At 35.8% G+C, this 19,674-nt stretch overlaps 1 protein-coding gene across 1 annotated transcript; it reads left to right on the top strand.

The window, feature by feature from the left end:
• Window positions 1–13,343: 13,343 nt before the first annotated feature.
• LOC122008629 (glutamine synthetase nodule isozyme-like) lies at window positions 13,344–17,498 on the top strand. The gene is made up of 13 exons (XM_042564427.1): window positions 13,344–13,494; window positions 14,349–14,388; window positions 14,510–14,613; window positions 14,726–14,774; window positions 15,335–15,441; window positions 15,519–15,606; window positions 15,985–16,113; window positions 16,213–16,287; window positions 16,415–16,468; window positions 16,573–16,610; window positions 16,707–16,866; window positions 17,000–17,060; window positions 17,141–17,498. The coding sequence occupies exons 1-13, from the start codon at window positions 13,421–13,423 to the stop codon at window positions 17,230–17,232; spliced, it is 1,071 nt and encodes a 356-aa protein (XP_042420361.1). The 5' UTR covers window positions 13,344–13,420; the 3' UTR covers window positions 17,233–17,498.
• The last annotated feature ends 2,176 nt before the right edge of the window (window positions 17,499–19,674 follow it).

Here is a 19,674-nt window from a genome sequence, read left to right as displayed (position 1 = left end):
GTAGTACCACTCAACTTTATTATCATGTCAAACTAAGTCTACCTGCAGGGTTTACATAATAATCTTTATAAGCTCCTCAAGGGGACATCATCAACCTAAATAATTAGGACACAGATTCCTTCTATAATCAGCAACACACCATATAAATAATACTATCTCCCAACTCATGGGGCCTATTGATTTAACAAATAAATCTCACCCATTAATAAGTTAAAGAAATAAATACTATGTATACGTGTTTGTTATTATATCGGGATTAAGAGGACATACATCCATAATAACAGAGGTTCTGTTCTTTTATGTAGTTAGTATAAATCGAACAACCTCAAATGGTCCTGCTTAATACACACATAGTGTACTAGTGTAATTTTATAGTCAGGACAGACTAATAACAAATTACACTACAACCATTCCAATGGTTTGTCTCAATCCATCTTGGTTGTGAGCTACTATTTATAATTTATAAGGAACTGATAACATAATCTTCTGTGTGGCACCACACACCATGTTATATACAATATAAATTAAATGGACAACTGCATTGATATATATATAAATATAAAATGCAAACATTTGACCAAAGTGATTTTCATTTCAAAATATTTCAAAACAGATATTCATACAAAAGCTAGGCTTATAGTATACATGCAACAATAACCCTTAGAGCCTTCAGGATATCTTAAAAAGATGAGGTCGCGTTTGGTTTCATCATTTTATATTTTCATTTTTTGTAAAAATGAAAAACATGTTTGGTTGATCATTTTTACTTCTGTTTTCCAGAAAATGAGATCCCATTTTCTAGAAAACTAGAAAACAACTAAAAGTCGTTTTCAGAAAAAACTGAAAACGCAAAAACACGGCTGAAAAAAAAAAGTGCAAATGCGAAAACGTGGCCGAAAAAGTGAAAAACGTGGCCCACACTGTGTCATTATTTTTTTCATTTTCTTTAACCCTTTTTTTTTCCTCCTCTCCCGAACTCCCGACTCCCGTGCGTCTTCTCCCGTGCCCTAAAACGCTGCTTCCATCGCTCCTCTCCCTGTGCCGCGCTTCCGGTGCACCACCGCTCCTCTGGCGCACAACCGCTCCTCCTTCGCCCCCTGTTGCTCACACACCGGCAGCCCTTTGCTAATCCTGCATCCTCTCTGTCGAGCTCATCTTCTCCATATTTTCCAGCGATCCCTTCTGTTGCCGCGCTTCCGGCGCCCCACCGCTCCTCCGGCGCACCACCGCTCCTCCTTCGCCCCCTATCGCTCACACACCGGCAGCCCTTTGCTAATCCTGCATCCTCTCTGTCGAGCTCGTCTTCTCCATATTTTCCAACGATCCCTTCCGTTCGTCGCATCCTCTCTGTTGTGGATTACTTGGTGTTGAAACCATTCATAGGTTTCCTTAATTATGTAAGTAATATTTTTTTTTAATATAATCTAGCAGTTTTTTCTTCAGTTTGTGTATTGGATTAATCCGAAGTATAATTTCTCATCTTTTATATGATTTAAATTTGGTTATCTTATTTGTTCTTTAAATAATAGTTACTTTCATGCATGATGGGAGGAGGAAGCTTCTCAGTTGGAGTGATCATGGCAAGATATGTAAATGATAGGGATATTTTTTCCTAACACAGTGAGATATTTTATATCGGAAATTTATTAGAATAAACTCACGTAAATATCAACTATATTAACCATGGGACTTCTTTAGTTGTTTCTTTATGTCCAAGCATTCTAAGTTGTGTCTTATAGTAGGTATTCTTAGTTGTTTCTTTATTATTTTACTTTCTTAGTTGTTTCTTTATGTCCAGGCAATATTTTCCATTTTTCCTTAATTCTACTGTTCTACTGTTCTTACTGTTCTTCATTCTATTTGTACCCTTAAATATGAAAACAATTGTTTTATAGAAGACATTATGGGAGGCCATAATCCCGTTATCGATATGGAGAAATATGAGTGGTCAAAGACTAATGTTGCCATGTTTGTCGAGATCATTTATGATAAAGTGAAGCAAAATAAGTTACAAACATCTACCTTTAGTAATGTGGTTTGGGAGGAGATCAACAAAGAATTATATCAAGCTACAAAGACGAATTATGGTGTCGATAGGCTCAAAGGTAAATGGAACCATCTACGCACCAGACAACGACTTTTTGCTGCATTGCTTGCTCATACTGGTGTGACAATGGATCCAGACACCGGTAAAGTGAATGCTCCAGAGGAAGTGTGGGCAGAATTTTATATGGTAAATATTGTTATCCATTCAAATATATATTTTTATTGTATGCTAGTGTATAATAAAATACTTTCCTAATCAATTGTACAGAAAAATAAAAGGGAGTACAAGTCAATACGAAAGGAAGGTTGTGATCATTTTCACATTCTTAGTGAAGTTTTTGGTGGGACAACAGCAACAGGTGATATGCATAGGGCTTCTACTCAATTACCTCCCACATCTGATGAAGAGAGAGAGCTTGAAGAAGCATTCATTAATAGAGGTGTTAACTCATATGTTGAAGTCGTTGATGATGAGAATGAGGATGTCGGAGGGGAACCTAATAATCGACGGCGTCGTGTTGCAGAATCATCCAATAGTCGTCGACGTAAAGATCCTAAACATTCAAGAATTGAAAAGTATGAGGCTTGTATGGACAAGTGGAGTAATACCATGGAACAGCTGAGTGGAGAATCTATTTCTAGACAAAAATACTTGGAGTTGAGGGCTGCTAAGTTAGAACGTGAACAAGATATATCCTGCTCTTCTGGAACTAGCATTTTCAATGATCCATACTCTATAGAGATGTGCATGTAGATTTTAAATGGGATGGAATCATTATCTATCCAAGCATACACAAAAGCTACCGAAGCTTTCCTTAAACCTGGTCTGCGTGAAATTTTCATGAAAATTCCATCAAATAGGAGAGCTGAATGGTTGGATTGCCTCAATCTTGAGCACGTGTAGGATCATATGTTGCCAAGTTGATGGGGAGTGCTTTTATTACCTAGCCGAAGACTACTTAATGTTAATGGAGTTTGTTTGATTTTGTGGCTTGAATATTTAAGACTTGTTTGATATTTTAGAATTTAATGTTGAAGCCTATGTTGATCTTTTCAATATGAATTGTTTATTCGGTGTTTATGTGATGAATCTATTGATAATTTGATACATGTGTGTTGATTTTAATATTGGTTTGATGCAGATCATGTCAAGCTCTGATGATGAATATGATGAATTAGGTCCAGATATTAATTTGCTGATAGTTTTGGGTATTGCAAATGATTTTTTTCATGACATGATGAATGAATATTTTGGATACATTGATCGAATGCCGTGTCGAACTTCATCTCTTACTGGGAGGATGTATATACAAGAAATACTTGATGGGCACCCCCAAGTTTGCTTTGACAATTTTCGTATGTCAAAACATGTGTTTGTGAATTTTTGTAATACATTAAAAGAGATGAATCTATTGCAAGATGGAAAGAAAGTTACAGTTGAAGAAGGTGTCGCTATGTTCTTATTAATTGTCAGGCACAACACACGACATCGGATATGTGCAGATCGATTTCAACATTCATTCTACACCAGTAGCAAGTGGTTCAAACGAGTTCTACGAGCTGTTTGTACCTTGGGCACATATATTACTCGACCATATGAACACAATGGCGTCCATCCTCACATATTGAACAATCCAAAGTGGTTTCCATATTTTAAGGTACATATGCTACACTAATGTGTCTACTTACATTAACAATTTATCCTTACTAACACATTGTGTATTTTTAGAATTGTCTTGGAGCTATTGATGGGACTCACGTGTCGGCATGGGCACCATCATCAATTCAGACATCTTTTCGTGGTAGAAAGATTATTGTTACACAAAATGTGATGCTTGCATGTGATTTTGATATGCTTTTCACATTTGTGTATACTGGTTGGGAGGGGACAGCAAATGATTCCAGGGTGTTCATAGACGCATTGACAAGACATGAAAATAATTTTCCTAAACCTTGCGGTGGTAAATAACATATAAAACTCTCTATATATATTCATTTATGTTGATATTTTACATCATTAATATGAAAACAATATATGTAGATCAATTTTATCTTGTTGATTCTGGTTACCCAAACATGCCGGGGTTTCTCGCTTCGTATCGAGGTCGATGCTATCACTTGCGAGATTATCGGGGGCAAGGCAGACCAAGGGGGAAGGAAGAGTTATTTAATTATAGGCACAGTACATGTCGTAATATTATAGAGCGGTGCATTGGGGTGCTCAAAGCAAGGTTCCGAATTTTAAAAGATATGCCAAACTATCCAATTACTAGGCAAAGATTAATTCCAGTTGCATGTTGTGCGGTGCATAATTTCATACGTCGACATCATGCAATGGATAATTTGTTTATGGAATATTCTTCTGATGATATGCTTATGTCTGGAGTTGAAGGTGATTTTAATGATCAAGAGCCGATTCCAATTGATTCAAGTCAAACAGCTCAGATGGGAAGCATACGTGATGAAATTGCAAGCAATATGTGGAATGATTATATGGTGCACCCCCCAAGTACCCAACTTTAGAGTTTTCTCTTGAAACATCAGTCTCTTACTACAGGTATGTTGTGATTAAATATGGATTGGGGTTTTTAATTTGCTTACTTGTCTCTAACATGTGTTTATTGCCATGTAGCCTCGAATGCAGTAGAAAGTTGGCCTTCCTACTGCATGTGTCTCTAACATGTGTTTATTGAGTAAATTCTTCTTCAATGCTGTGCATTTGTTTAGTGTTGTTCTGCAAAAATTCTTTGATGGTTGTCAAATTCTTTGGTTGTTTTAAGTTGGCCTACCTATTTCCCTTTGTCAGATTTAGTGTTAGAAATTTGATCTGTTCTGGTCTTTATCTTATCGTCCTTATTACTGTTCTGGTCATTGCAACACGGGTATGTATCTTTCCAGCAAGGTTCTATAGACATACAATGCAAGATGCTAACTGTAACGAATTGCTTTGCAGGGTTTCGATGAACTTCTACTTATGATTCGATGTCCGCCGACTCGCAAGTCCAAAGCAGCATGAGCATGAGTCACGTTTTGTTATTGACTTATTTAGCCGTGTATGAGTTTTTGTTATTTTTAGTGATCGAATTCAGTTGGAACTTTTGGTTGAGCCGTATGTTTTCCTGATGTTAGTTCCATTTGTGACTTTGTTTAAATCATCGCCATACGTCAAGGAGAATCTGCAGTTTTGTTCAAAAACATTTTTAGATAAGAATAGTTCACTGGAAGTAGAAAGTTTGGTCAGGAACATCAGGTTGTGTAGCGTTAGGTTTTTCCAAGTGATTTTGAATTGGTAGCGCTGTTGTCATCCACCAATATTCATCACTTAAGCATGACGATGTTTGATCACACTCCCATGCTTGTCTCATTTAGAGATATACAATCAAATTAGCCGATGCCTTTTCGGTTGCAACAAACTTGGATATCGTTCCAGTCAGTGTTGAAGCAAAACTAAATTAAATTAAATTAATTTAATTACCATCTTTGTTTTTTTTCTAAATAAAATTAAATTTGATTACCATTTTCATATTAACTTACCAAACACATTTTTCAATTCTCTTTTCTATAAAATAAAAATACAGTTTATCATACCAAACGCATTTTCTAATTTTCTTTTCTATAAAATAGAAATACAGTCCAACATACCAAACACGTTTTCTGTTTTCTAAAAACTACATTAGAAAATATAAAAACAGAAATAGAAAATGAAAAACAGAAAATGAAAAAATTTTCCAAACCAAACACACCCTAAACTTTCTAGCTTTAGGGCCATGTGTGAGAAGTATCATGGACATATCCCACCGAACCCCATGGGCGTAGGTTATATAAATTTAGTTTTTCATCATGCCATAACTCATAAAGGGTGGAAGGAATTGACTGTGAAGGTACGCGGTTAGGGATATAGGCCGCAGTCATTATAGCATCCCCCAAAAAGATATTGGAAGGTTGGCATGTGCCATCATCGATCTAATCATATCCATCAGTGTTCTATTCCATCTTTCAGCAACACCATTTTGTTACGGTGTATTTAGAATAGTTAATTGCCTGCGTATTCCTTTTTCTTCACATAAAGTTCGGAACTCATCCGAAAGATATTCACATCCTCGATATGTCCAAAGAACTTTTATGGTTTTGTCTAATTGATTCTCAACCTCTGCCAAGAAGTGCTTGAAACAATCTAATGCTTCATAGCAGTGAGAGATCAAATAGATATATCCATATCGTGAATAATCATATATAAATGTGAGGAATATGAAGTCCCTTTACAGGTCTTCACACTCATGGGTTGGCAAATGTCGGAGTGGATCAATTGTAAGAGTTCAGTGGTTCTCTTAGCCTTTCCGAAAGGCTTGCGACATGATTTACCGGCTAAACACAATGCACACACAGGAAGATTGACTTTAGCGAGTGAGCCTAGCAAGCCTTCTCGAGCTAACCTTGTCATTCTATCTTGTCCTATGTGTCCTAGCCGAGCATGCCAAATTTTTGAATCAAGGTTATTATTAGTATTCACCACATAAGACACATGATAATCCAAATCTAATTTAAACAAACCATCCATGAATAAAGCATGACCATATATAACATTGTTCAAACAAATGTCAACTTAGGTTGCTAGCAAAAGAAAAAGAGAAGTCTGGTGCCAATAATGATGAGACTGATAGTAGATTATCCTGAACTCTAGGTGCATAGAATATGTCATGGAGGGTTAAGAGTTGTCCAATCTTTAACTTGAGTTGATACACACCAACTCCAAGGACTTCCTCGTTGGAACCATTTTCCATGTATACTCTTTGTGATCCTGCTAAGATTCGGCGATAATCCACGAATCCTGCTCGATCCCTTGTTATGTGCCTGGTCGCTCCTGAATCCACTATCCATTCAAGATTTGTTCAAGCAACTAAAATATGCAAACAAACATGCACAGTTGGAGAGCAAAGAAATTGAAGTACCTTTTTCGGCTCAGTGCATTCACGAGCGAAATGCCCCAATTGTCCATAATTATAGCATTTAACCTTCGACTTGTCTCTCTTTCCATCGCGCTTGCCTCTTTGGCACTTCGGTGTCTGCCCCTCTTTGGAAGTAGATGCAACATTTTGCCTCTTCCTCTTGAAGTTCTTCTTTGGACCCTTCTTTCCCTATTGTCTGCCTCCCTGGGCGACAAGGGCAGTAGTGTGCATAGCTTCCTCATGCTCAACCTCTAACTCCACACGGCGAGAGATGTCAGAAAAACTCTTAATGCTCTCATTGTGAGTGAGGATTTGTTTCATGTGAGTCCAGAGTTTGGCAAAGATCTTATGACAGTCTGCACCTGCTGCTCATCAGTGAGATAGTGACCTGCAGACTTCAAGTCACGGATCATGCTTGACGTTATCCTGAGATGCTCAGTCATGTTTTGTCGAGGATCTTTTTAGAGGGTCTCAAATTTCAAAACAAGAGCCCTTAACCTTGTGGTAGAGGTTTCTCCAAAAGTAATTTTCAAGTTATCCCACATATCCTTGGCAATCTTACACTTTTCAAACTCGCCAATCAGATCATCCTGCATGCTACTTAACAGTGTAAAGCGTGTGTTGTGATCTTTGTTGAACCATGAGTTGTAAGCCTCTTGATCTCGTCGGTGTAGAGCAGTATTGCCTTCTGTAGACGGGGGCATGGATATAATAATGTGATCAAGCAACTCTTGCTCATTCAAGAGATATTAGTTTTTTTGATGTAATAGTTAGTGTCATCTAATTTGTCCCATTTTGTTAAGTCAGCAATAACATTTTTCAAGACCATCGGTGAATCACTACAATTAAAATAATAATGAGAAGGCTAAATTGATAATTCTATACATCAATCTATTTGACCCAAAAACTACATTATAATATTAAATATTCTCCATATAATGAGATCGAAAGTAGACTTAGAGTACTACTGTCATCTCCTATTTATATAAGAATATTCAATTTTATTAGGATAATTTCGATCAAATAATGTAAAGGGAGAGGAACTAACATCTCTCAATTAATAAGCACGTATCTACTAAACATGAATATTCAAATAAAAATTAACAACAACTAATCATGTTCAAAAGATATTCGAATAATTTTGAACAATAATGAATTATTCGTGTTCAAATAACAAGTAATCATGCATGCTTAAAAACTTTCCTTTAATAAAGGGTGCATCACATGATTTTAAATCATCGAATTATACATAGATTGCTGGAATATGAAGTGCATGAAAAAAATTTTATAAGAGCAAACTAACTAAATTTCTTACATGGACTTAAATAAAAGAATCTCATAATCATGAAGCTAATAATGATCCAAAGTACTAATAAAATCATGTTTAAAATTGCGATAACATTATAATAGCTAAAGCAATCGTCTAGAGGCGGGTGGGAGGCATAGCACGACACCAGGGAACATGCCGTATGTGACACCAGACTTGTTGCTGTTAGTGTAATCGACCTCTAGGGTTTCGATGTTTGACAATATACCAAGGGTTGACCCAAACAAGACTTGATGTTTGGGAGAGATAGAGAAGTCTAGTCAGAACTAGATGACTAGTAAAGGTAAGTCCTAACCAAAGGTTAGGCAAAGTGGAAGTCCCGGTGAGTGAAGTCGGGCCCTAGTGAGTGAAGCTAGGTGGAGGAAGTCTTGGTGAGTGAAGCCAGGCAATGGAAGTCCTAGTGAGTGAAGCTAGGCAACCCTAGGGAGGTAACCCTAGGTTTACTGTACTATCTTTATCTACTGTGCTAACTTAGTGTTGCTAGGTCGACTGGCTGACCAGACGTCTGGCAGGTAAGTAAAGGTAAGTCACTAGAGGGGAGTGACTGTGAGAACGCGTTCCCGGGAAGGGAACTTAGGCGCCAATCCAACTTAGAACCATTTCAAAACTCTAAGTTGAGATCTTAACTAAATTCTGGTCTCGGTCAGACGGAATCTAATTACTGTTTTTTATTATTATAACTATACTATACTAACACTTTGTTTTGCAGGGTAGTTTTACATTTTGTCTCGGACTAACGTTTTCTTACAGGTTGCTAGAAAACAGAGGTCTGGGCGCTCAGAAGGGATCCGGGCGCCCGGAGGTTCAGGCGCCCAGAATGTAAACTTTATCCCCTCGCTGCGTCACCACGTGGAGCTTCACGATTGGCCGAGCTATGTAACACTCCACGCGCCCGGAAGAGATCTGGACACCCGGAGCCTCCTATATAAGGAGGATGCACCCTGGAGCAAAGAATCAACAAACAACAAAGCATTCCAACGCTTACTTTGTCGTGTTGTGCTCGTTCGATGCTGAAGCTTCTCCGACAAACACGCTGTCTTTTTCTTTTCTTAATTATTGTCGGTACTTCATTTCTTTTAGTATTCCTATACTTTCATTCTGTAACTACTTTTTCAAATTGTTAGTGGATTACCCAACGAAAACACTCAACGAGTGCGGGCCTTGGAGTAGAAGTCGACGAAGGCTCCGAACCCAAGTAAAAAATTACTTGTGTTAACATTGTTCTATTTTCGATTTTTCCATTGAGTACTCGATCTTCTTTTCGAATTCTTAAATCACTATTCACCCCCCTCTAGCAAATTACTCGATCCAATAGTTGCATTATCAAATTTTCATTATGATGGTGACGAGAGACCGGGTCAGCATTCCCTGCATGTCCACGTCCAATAATGCGACTAAGTCGAGCTCAACCACAAGGTCTGCTCGGCAAAACCACATTAAAGCGACATCTTGCAAGACGGTCAAGTTCACGTCGCCAACGAGCCGGCGCCCTCATGCGGGCCTGTTCCACCGGAAAAATGTGTCTGGTCATGGGTGGACCATCACTTCACACCTGCAAAAGCGCCTGGGCCATGGTCGCCTCCACGTTTGCATGGGCTGCTGACCTCTCTGCGCGCCACTAGACCACGGTCGCCTCCGTGCCTACATGCAAGGCATGTAGGACCACTGTCGAAGACGTGGCCGCAGTCTGCGCTCCCTCTGTGCTGGGTCGCCTGGCCATGGCCTCTCGTGAGGCCACAGACGCCACGACCGTTCGTCCCCGCGTGGCGACAGGCGTCCGTGGCCTGCCAGCCCGCATGACCGCGGACTGTGCGACCTCACAGGAGGTCGTAGTTGGCACGTTCGTGCGCGTTGCCGTGGGCCGCGAGGCCTGCATGGCCATGGATGGCGCGGTTGTTCACATGAATGCGAGTCGCGTCCCTCGCAGGTTCGCGAGCAGCGCCTGTAGTGTGCTCACGAGCAATGCCTCCGTCCATTTTGTGTGAAGCGCCTCCGCCATGCACGTGAGTGTCGACCCAGCGAGTCGAGGGAGAAGAGCACAGCGTTTCAACATAATCCCTTGCAGTCATCAGTCACCAATATCTAATAGGCGCCATAGACTCCTGCGTGGGTATCGAGTCGTTGCCAACCAAGCTATCGCCATCATCGGCGGTGGAGATCTTCGTTGGTTCAAAATCATCTTCTTCCATTGCAGCAAGCTCTTGCGCATGGAGATCATCCGATGACATCGTGGAGAGAGAAATGTGAATGCTCTGATACCAATGTTAAACCTTGATCGAGATGATTACCTCGTTAATTTCGGATTCTTGCAGGATCAGGAGGAAGTCTACAAGAGTCTTCTTCATAGTTCCTTGCTCCAAACATCCTCGGGATCTTATGGTGATGTCCCATGAGAGAAGTCCTGTACTCGTGTGATCAAAAGAGAAAGGGAGAAAAGTGAGAGTCTTGCTTACTTCAAGAGAGAAAACTCTCTTCCTTTTATATACATGAGAGGGATGTAGTTTCTCTCTTTCCAAAGGTTGCTTTGACAACCTTTGGTTTGGACAATAACCACCCATATTAACCACCTTTAAATTACAACATTTTTTCTTGGAACAAAACAAGAATCGCTATGTTATGTTCACCCTCTAAGTTTGCATTTAAAACAATACTATAAATATATTAAAATATCCTCAAGAACTTTCAAAGACTAATTTATATATTATTATTTAAATTAGTTCTAATTTTTTTTTTATCTAAATAAACTTTATTTCTTCATCAAACATGTCATGTTGTGTAATGATAGCTCCCATGAATGGCTGGTTAAAAAGATTGGTAGTGATCACTTCGATGATTTCCGACCTCTGATCATTTAATTAAAGTGTAAAATCCATGTGTAAGTATAATTAATGAAACATTAGAAGCCTACTTTAGCAAAGCTTTAGGTGCTCTTCCTAATTAAAGGTTCAAACTTTTGAATCTACACTCGTATATATCAACACAAAAGTAATGGAAGAGTTGCATTCGTTCATAAAGATATTTTAGTCTATTTCAACAAGGGAATCAAAACTACACTGAATATCATAAAGATATTTTAGTCTATTTCAACTAGGGAATCAAAACTACACCGAATATCATAAAGTTATAGAAATGTTGCATTTGGCTATACTTCTTCAATGTGGCTATCAAAATTTTATCCTTAGTCTTTTCGCAAAGGAGGTTCCATGCATCCACAACGAGTTAATAGAATTAATACATTATTCATCTAATACGTACAGACAAACGTAAAAAAAAAAAATATATATATATATATATAAAGAAAAAAAAAAGAAAAATATAAAAATTTTTAAAAATAAAAAAAAGGAAAAAAAGACGTAAACATAAAAAAAAAAAAAAAACTAAAAAACTTAAAAAAGGAAAAAAATTGAAAAAGGATAAAAGGAAATGTAAAATGATATGTTGGTTTTGTAAGGATAATATGATAAAATATTAAATTAGATTATTTATTAAAAATTTTAAAAAAATAAATTTTTATTATATTAACTAGATTTAATCAAATAATATCGGATTATATTATATTTTATTTTTATCATTTTAATTATATAATTATTTAGTAATTATATAATTAAAATTATATATAATAATTTGAATCAAATAGACTTTCAATGTAGTCAAGGATTTAACCGTCATCTGGAATATTTAAAAATAAAAAAGAAAAAATAATGTCCACGATAATTTTTCAAGTCTGTAAAGAACTTTGATATAATTTCAAAAGTGGGCGGAGTAGATGATAAGTCCGGATCAACTCTGTGTTCAAAGTCTTCCCTTTGAACTTATTTTTGTCCCCATTTTTCATCAATACTATGTCGCGTAGAATACAATACGAGAAACACGTATTTTCAAAAAATATCGCACTAAAATGAATATCCTCCACGAAAGGCAACCAGTCAGTCAAAGCGCGACGTGGCAGCGTGGTAGGTGCAGAGTTTGGTGTAGGTGAGCGAGGTGTCACTTATGTATATTGCGCCTCCGCATATCAAATATTGCATATGGTAAAAGCATCCAAGCATTAATTCCCACCGACTACAATTTTTTTTAAAAAAATAATAATATTAGTATTGACTTGTTAGATTCGTGAGATACTTGACAAGGACTGAACAAACGTTTGAGTCACGTGCCAAGAAAATTCAACGAAGAATTTTTATAATTATTATGATATATCATAACAAACTTGAATGGAATCGCACTTGAGTACGGATTTGGAGCGTTGTGATGATTAAAATATAGATTATTATTATTATATAAAATTTTAGATCGAAGGTTAATATATTTGAAGATATAATTTTTTATACTTTGACCATTTTACAAATGATTAATAATCATATATATATGATTTATTTTATTTTCTATCTGTCTCTAGATACGAGTGGACGGAAGCTCAGATATGAATGTATCATTTTTTTACTATATAATTAACTTCGGAATATAATTGAGTTAACTAGTACACAATAAAGTTATTATCATAATATACATATTTGAATAAAAAGTTCTCTTTAAGATATAACAGTGTGATAAAAAATGAATATGTTTATTTCTAATGTTCTCATCAATTTATCTCAGGATTAATATGGAAGAAATAAATAATGGACGACTACTAATCTTTGAAATAATGATAAACATATAAGGACGGTATTTATCTTGATTTTATCAAGATTCGAATCTTAGATCTCATTATGATAACACTTCATATGTTAACATTTCATGTGTTAATTACTAGATTCATTCGAGAAATTTTTTTAAGATATAACATAAACGATAGACACGTGATATCACTGACCTAATGACCGATCATTAATAAAAACATTAAAAGGTCGTCCTTATTAAGCATAGTTTTTATCTCTTTACAACGGTGGACTGAATTTAGGGTGACAGATTTTTTTTTTTTTTAATAACACAATTAGCTGTCTACTGGAATAGTGGGGTTGAATAGTTGCCGGATTGATCAACGGCCGGATACCTGTGGTGCCAACTTAAAAAAAAGCTTTGGTGTTAGGTGATTCCAAGCTTTTATATAAACCCTTCGTCTGCGATCCCTTCGCTCAATCCCTTGTATTCGGCGGCTATGGCTTCGCTCACAGATCTCATCAACCTCGACCTCTCCGACACTACCGAGAAGATCATCGCCGAGTACATATGGTGAGCTCTTCTCGATCGCTAAGCTTCCCCCTTGGTTTTGCTCTTTAGTCTGTTACTTTTCGGATGAAACTTGGACCTTTTCCGTGCTTTCGATCGTTTTGCTCTTTGCTGGGTTTCTCGCTTGGTTTTAAGCGTGTACTCAAAGGGTTTATGGAGTTCTGTGGCAGTTCGATCGAATGTTTGCTAACTTTGCTTCTTTTTAGGTGTGATCTTTTGGTTTCTGATTTTCTGTTTTGGGTTTTAGTTTACCGATCAGATTTCATTTTTTTTGACGCGATCGTATGGAGAAACCTACGGATGAACGTACTTTTTCTTTTTGGTGTGGATCTCTGTTATTTCTTCGTTTGACTCATATATTCATACTTTGTTTAATCTGTTTTTGTCTGTTTGTTTTGATTTTGCTTATGGACCAAAAACTGTCTCTTGGCATGTAGATGGTATTAGATATTTTCTCCCCATATAGCAAATATTTTTGGTTATTTTGCGAGTTATATTAAATTTTACTCGACGATTCACGGTGGAATTTGGAGTATGCATTCAAAGAGTGCTTTGCTGCGTTTTAAGGGTCTTTATTTTTGTTGTTTTTCAATCTAACGGTTGACCATCCTTTATTCTCTTGTTTTATGTCTAGCTGAAGCGGTGGGGACTAGATTATAAATTTATGCCTTCATGATTGATCCATCACTGCTTCTTTGAGCCTCTTGGCTATTCAACTTTTGAGACCTTTAATTTTTGAAGTTTTGGTCAAATTTGATTGTCAACCCTTCTAGTATTTTGAGGGACCAGTGCTTGCTCCAGTAAATCACTATGTTAATTTATTGTCTGGAGACTTGAAAGGCTTATATCTATTTCAGGATTGGTGGATCTGGTTTGGATATAAGAAGCAAGGGCAGAGTAAGCTATAAGAACAACCTTTTTAGTTTTTTTTCCTTTTTATTTTCCATCTAAACCTTCGGCCTTGATGTCTCAGTTTGGTACAGATGATATAACCGTCCACCTTCTTTCTTTCTTACAGACTCTCCCTGGTCCTGTTACTAATCCATCCAAGCTTCCAAAATGGAACTATGATGGTTCAAGCACAGGACAAGCTCCCGGCGACGATAGTGAAGTGATCTTGTAGTAAGTTCATAATCTTCATACACATTTATATTTTGGTTGTTGGGTGTTTAATTTTGGTGATAACTTTCATTTCTATGTCATTTTGATAATTTCTTTTGGATGTATCTTGCAGTCCTCAGGCCATTTTCAAGGATCCATTCAGGAGGGGAAATAACATTCTTGTAAGTGTATTAGTCTTTTTGCTTGCTCCCTGTGGTCCCTAGCTTTTATTCCAATTGTGTGTACACAATTGTCTTGCAGACACACTCAAAGGCAATACCTTTTGAAATTGTTTTCCAAAAATTTTGGCCAATTTGATGAAACTGTTGTGAAGTTGTTTCTTTTTCTAAATAGGAGCATGAAGCATTGCTGGAGTACAAAAAAAATTATACCAACATTATAATATATCATTTTATCGAAACGGTTGATTTGATGTTACTGTTAGCCGCTGAAGATTAGGTTGCAGGTCTCATTAAATTAATGAATAGTAGTAATATTTTTCTTTTGTCATGTTGTGATCAATGTATTTGTTTAAATGATGTCATTGAACATTTCCATTGTCATAATTTTATTTAAAGAGTTGTTGGAAGGAGTAGAACAGTGGTACCATCCCGTTTAGCTGTCAACTAATAGCATGGATTTTCTCTTCTTTGTTTCTCATTTTTTCTTTGACAATCTTTACCAATTGGTATATGTGAATATATGATACGACCTAATATAACATCTCTTTGTTGATTGGTAGGTCATTTGTGACTGTTACACCCCAGCTGGAGAGCCAATCCCTACTAACAAGAGATACAATGCTGCTAAGATTTTTAGCCATCCTGATGTTGTTGCTGAAGAACCTTGGTATGCATGACTTATGCTATCTGTGATTTAGCCTGCTCTTCTGAGATGTTGTTCTTATCATCGTTCATTTCATTTAGGTATGGAATTGAGCAGGAGTACACCCTTTTGCAAAAGGATGTCAAGTGGCCTCTTGGCTGGCCTATTGGTGGTTTCCCTGGTCCCCAGGTAAAATAGTGAACTAGATACTAGATTGTAGGATTTGTCTCCAAGGATTTCATTTTTTTTCTATAGATCCTTATTCGTTTGCTTATACATAATGCAGTGTTCATTGTAAAGCTGCTCATGTAATTCCACTAGCAAATTTTAGCTTAAAAACTCTAGGATCATTTTTTTCCTTTTTCTTTTATGTTAAATCTTGTGCAATGTTGCATATTCTTTCCCTTTTCCATAGAAGCCTTTTCTTTGACAATGCTTGAGAGTTAATGTAGTGAGATCAACTATTCTATCTATTTGATAATATTGAGTTGTCTGTTAACTTGATACATGAATTAAAACACCTGAACTACATAAGTTTTAGTTATAATCACTCAACTCATATTCCAGGGCCCGTACTACTGTGCTGCCGGTGCTGATAAATCTTTTGGCCGTGACATAGTTGATGCTCACTACAAAGCCTGTCTCTATGCCGGCATCAACATCAGCGGTATCAATGGGGAAGTCATGCCTGGACAAGTAAATTTTTTTTTCTCATTGTTTCTGTAGCTTTTATATTTTATTTTAATTGCCTTATTTTTGTAACAATTTGCATAATTTGCGGCTTCTGTTTTGCAGTGGGAATTCCAAGTTGGTCCCACTGTTGGCATTTCATCAGGTGATCAAGTGTGGGCTGCTCGTTACATTCTTGAGGTATTTGAAGTTTCATCATTACAGCTTCCATGTAATCACAACTTTGCACAGTATCAACTGACATTATGTTTTTTTTATCTGATCCAAATTTTACATGCTAATCCATTTCAATTTTTATCATTTACAGAGGATCACTGAAATTGCAGGAGTAGTTCTCTCCTTCGATCCAAAGCCAATCCAGGTTCAAATTTGTCCTTGTTATTTATTTATTCTGAACAGAGAATTCTCATTCCAGTAGGGAGTTCTTGTCCATGTATTTAAGAATAGTTGTTTTCTTTCGAGTAGGGAGATTGGAATGGTGCCGGGGCTCACACAAACTACAGGTAACCAAACAAGGCTCTCATCTAAATACGTGATTCATTTGATATATTCTGTTTCTACATTCCCTAAATTATTCCCTATGAATATGTTCCCTTCAGTACCAAGTCCATGAGGAGTGATGGTGGATATGATGTTATTAAGAGTGCTATTGAGAAGCTTGGCAAGAGGCACAAAGAGCACATTGCTGCCTATGGTGAAGGAAATGAACGTCGTCTCACTGGACGACATGAAACTGCTGATATCAACACCTTCCTATGGGTATGCAAACTGCATTTTCCCCACTACAATATAAGTGACCACACTTGCTACATAAGCGATACATTCATAATTATAAGATCAAAACTCTGAAAAGTGGGCATTTCATCTGATAACTGTATATTATGATTCTTAGGGCGTTGCCAATCGCGGTGCATCCATCCGTGTTGGTCGTGAGACGGAAAAGGATGGCAAAGGTGGACTTCTCCCTCGCTTACACATTCGTTGTCAATTGTTTAGGAAATCACATTAATTCATACTGTTTTCATCTCCTCAGGCTACTTCGAGGACCGGAGGCCAGCTTCAAATATGGATCCATATGTGGTTACCTCCATGATTGCGGAGACTACCATTCTCAGGAAACCATAGACCATGGACAATTAGCCTTTAGCTGGTTCTCTCTCTCTTTGTCGTCGTGATGGTGGTAGCATGATCGATTGTTGAACACTTTAACTTCACTTATGGTCGTGTACTTTAGATTTGCCATTTGCTCTGTTGTTGCTTATGATTTTTATTGCATTCTCAGACAAAATATCCCTGAATAAATGTACAATCTGATGAAGAATCAATGCTCATCGACTGAGATGATGTTGATTGGTTGTCTTGCTATATCAAAGTTGGCTTATTATGATCAAGTGGAATGTTGTGTTTCTCTGTTTCAAAAGGGTATTAGGTGCTATGTCGTTTACATGTTTTTGTGTTCTTTCTTGCAGAATGCTGTCTTTAGTTGGTTCTTTAGTTAGGTGCGATGTCGTCGACGTGTTTTTGTGTTCTTTCTTGCAGAATGTTGTCTTCAGTTGGTTTCTTGTAGCATGAAATGGCTTTTTTTTAATCCAGCTATCCAACTTTTACTATCCGATTAATCTCGGAGGCAATTGGTATGATTTGATGGTCTACGATCGGTATGATCTGATGGTCCACAGAAGTTTCTCATTGGGAAAATCTAGAAGTGTAGATGGGTCGGGTCTTGGTGGACGATCCACTGTTACAATATTATCCTAAGGAGGTGTTTGGTTCAAGTTATCATGTATAATCTTGGTTATGTAATTATCTGGGTAATCACATAACCAATATTATGAGGAATAAAACATAACTAAATGTTGTTTGGTTCAACTTAGGTAATGCAATAAAAATTTATTTGTTTGAAGGTTTTAATGAATATCCTAATTTAATATTTTACCGTATTATCCTCAGTTACAAAACCAACTATATATATTATTATTATTATTATTATTTATTTATTTTAATATTTTTTTACTTTTCTTTTTCCGGTATATTTTTTTACTTTTTTATGTTTTTTTATTTTTTAATGTTTTTATATTTTTATATTATTTATATTTATATATTTTATTTTTTTACATTTTTTTATTTTAATTTTTATTTATTTATTTTATTTTTAATTTTTTTATTTTTAATTTTTTTATTTTTTTTAAATTTTTTAAAATTTTTTATTTTTTAAATTATTTATTTAAAAAATAAATAAATTTTTTTAAACATTTTTTTAATTTCATTTTACATTTTTTAATATTTTTTTTACATTTTTTCTCTTTTTTTTCATGTTTTTTCTTATCGAAGGGTATTTTTGGTAAAAAAAATTCGTTAACCCTGGAATCAAGAAAAACCTTAGGGTGCGTTTGGTACGCGTGTTTTCCATTTTCATTTTCTGGAAAACGCGCGTTTTCTAGAAAACAGAAAATGACTTTTTGTCATTCTCTGTTTTTCTAGAAAACGCTAGTTATTTTTTTAGAAAACAAGCACGAAAAACGCAAACCAAACATCATTTTTTAAAAAACACGCGTTTTCCAGAAAATGAAAATGGAAAACGCACGTACCAAACGCATCCTTAGTTTTTTGACGTTTTCCGATTCCGGGCTGCATGACCCTTTTGCTGACGTGTCGGGCATGGAACATTACTCGGGAATCATCGAATACCTAAACCAAACAAGGTTTTTGTTGATAACTTTGGATGGATAACCAAGGTTATCAAAAATAACCCTGAACCAAACGCACCCTAAGGGAGATTCAAACCTTCTTTGCCTTGGAAATATATCCCATTTTTAATTATATGATGATGATTATTAGATAATTACATAACGAGGTTATGATGAATAAGATATAATCAAATAATCGTTACGATGAATAAAATATAATCAAATATTATTTGATTTTTAAATAATGTAATAAAAATTTATTTATTGAAAAATTTTAATAAATAATTTAATTTAATGTTTTACTATATTATCCTCAGTTATAAAATCCTCCTCCATTATTGTTATTATTATTATTATTATTATTATTTAAATTCTATGTTTTTTTTTCTTTTTCATATTTTTTCTTTATATTTATGTGTTTTTTATTCTTTTTCCTTTTTTACATGTTTTTATTTTTTTATTTTTTATGTTTTTTGTTTTTAAATTTTTTTTTACATTTTTTTTCCTTTTATTACGTTTTTTATTTTTTATGTTTTTAATTATTTTTTTATGTTTTTCTATTTTTTATTTTTTATTTTTTATTTTTTTACATTTTTTTATTTTTTTACATTTTTTTATTTTTTTATATTTCTCTATTTGTTTATGTTTTTATGCTTTTTTTAATTTTTTTAACGTTTTTTCTATTTTTTTACATTTTTCTCTTATCAGATGGTATTTTTGGTAAAAAAATTCGTTAACCCTGGAATAAAAAACCCTCGGTTTTTCGAGATTTTCCGATTCCAAGTTACATGCCCCTTTTGCTGACGTGTCGGGCATGGAACATTACTCAGGAATTATCGATACCTAAACCAAACAGAGTTTTCGTTGATAATCTTGGATG

Source organism: Zingiber officinale, chromosome 8A, assembly GCF_018446385.1.
Source record: "Zingiber officinale cultivar Zhangliang chromosome 8A, Zo_v1.1, whole genome shotgun sequence".
NCBI lineage: Eukaryota > Viridiplantae > Streptophyta > Magnoliopsida > Zingiberales > Zingiberaceae > Zingiber > Zingiber officinale.
The sequence above is the reverse complement of the archived record's forward strand: the minus strand, read 5'-3'. Positions and strand labels throughout refer to the sequence as shown.

Coding starts and splice junctions, on each gene's coding strand:
- LOC122008629 (XM_042564427.1), top strand. CDS start 13,421: ATGGCTTCGCTCACAGATCTCATCAACCTCGACCTCTCCGACACTACC. Junction 13,495..14,348: donor ATCATCGCCGAGTACATATG/GTGAGCTCTTCT, acceptor TATCTATTTCAG/GATTGGTGGATCTGGTTTGG. Junction 17,061..17,140: donor GACGGAAAAGGATGGCAAAG/GTGGACTTCTCC, acceptor TCATCTCCTCAG/GCTACTTCGAGGACCGGAGG.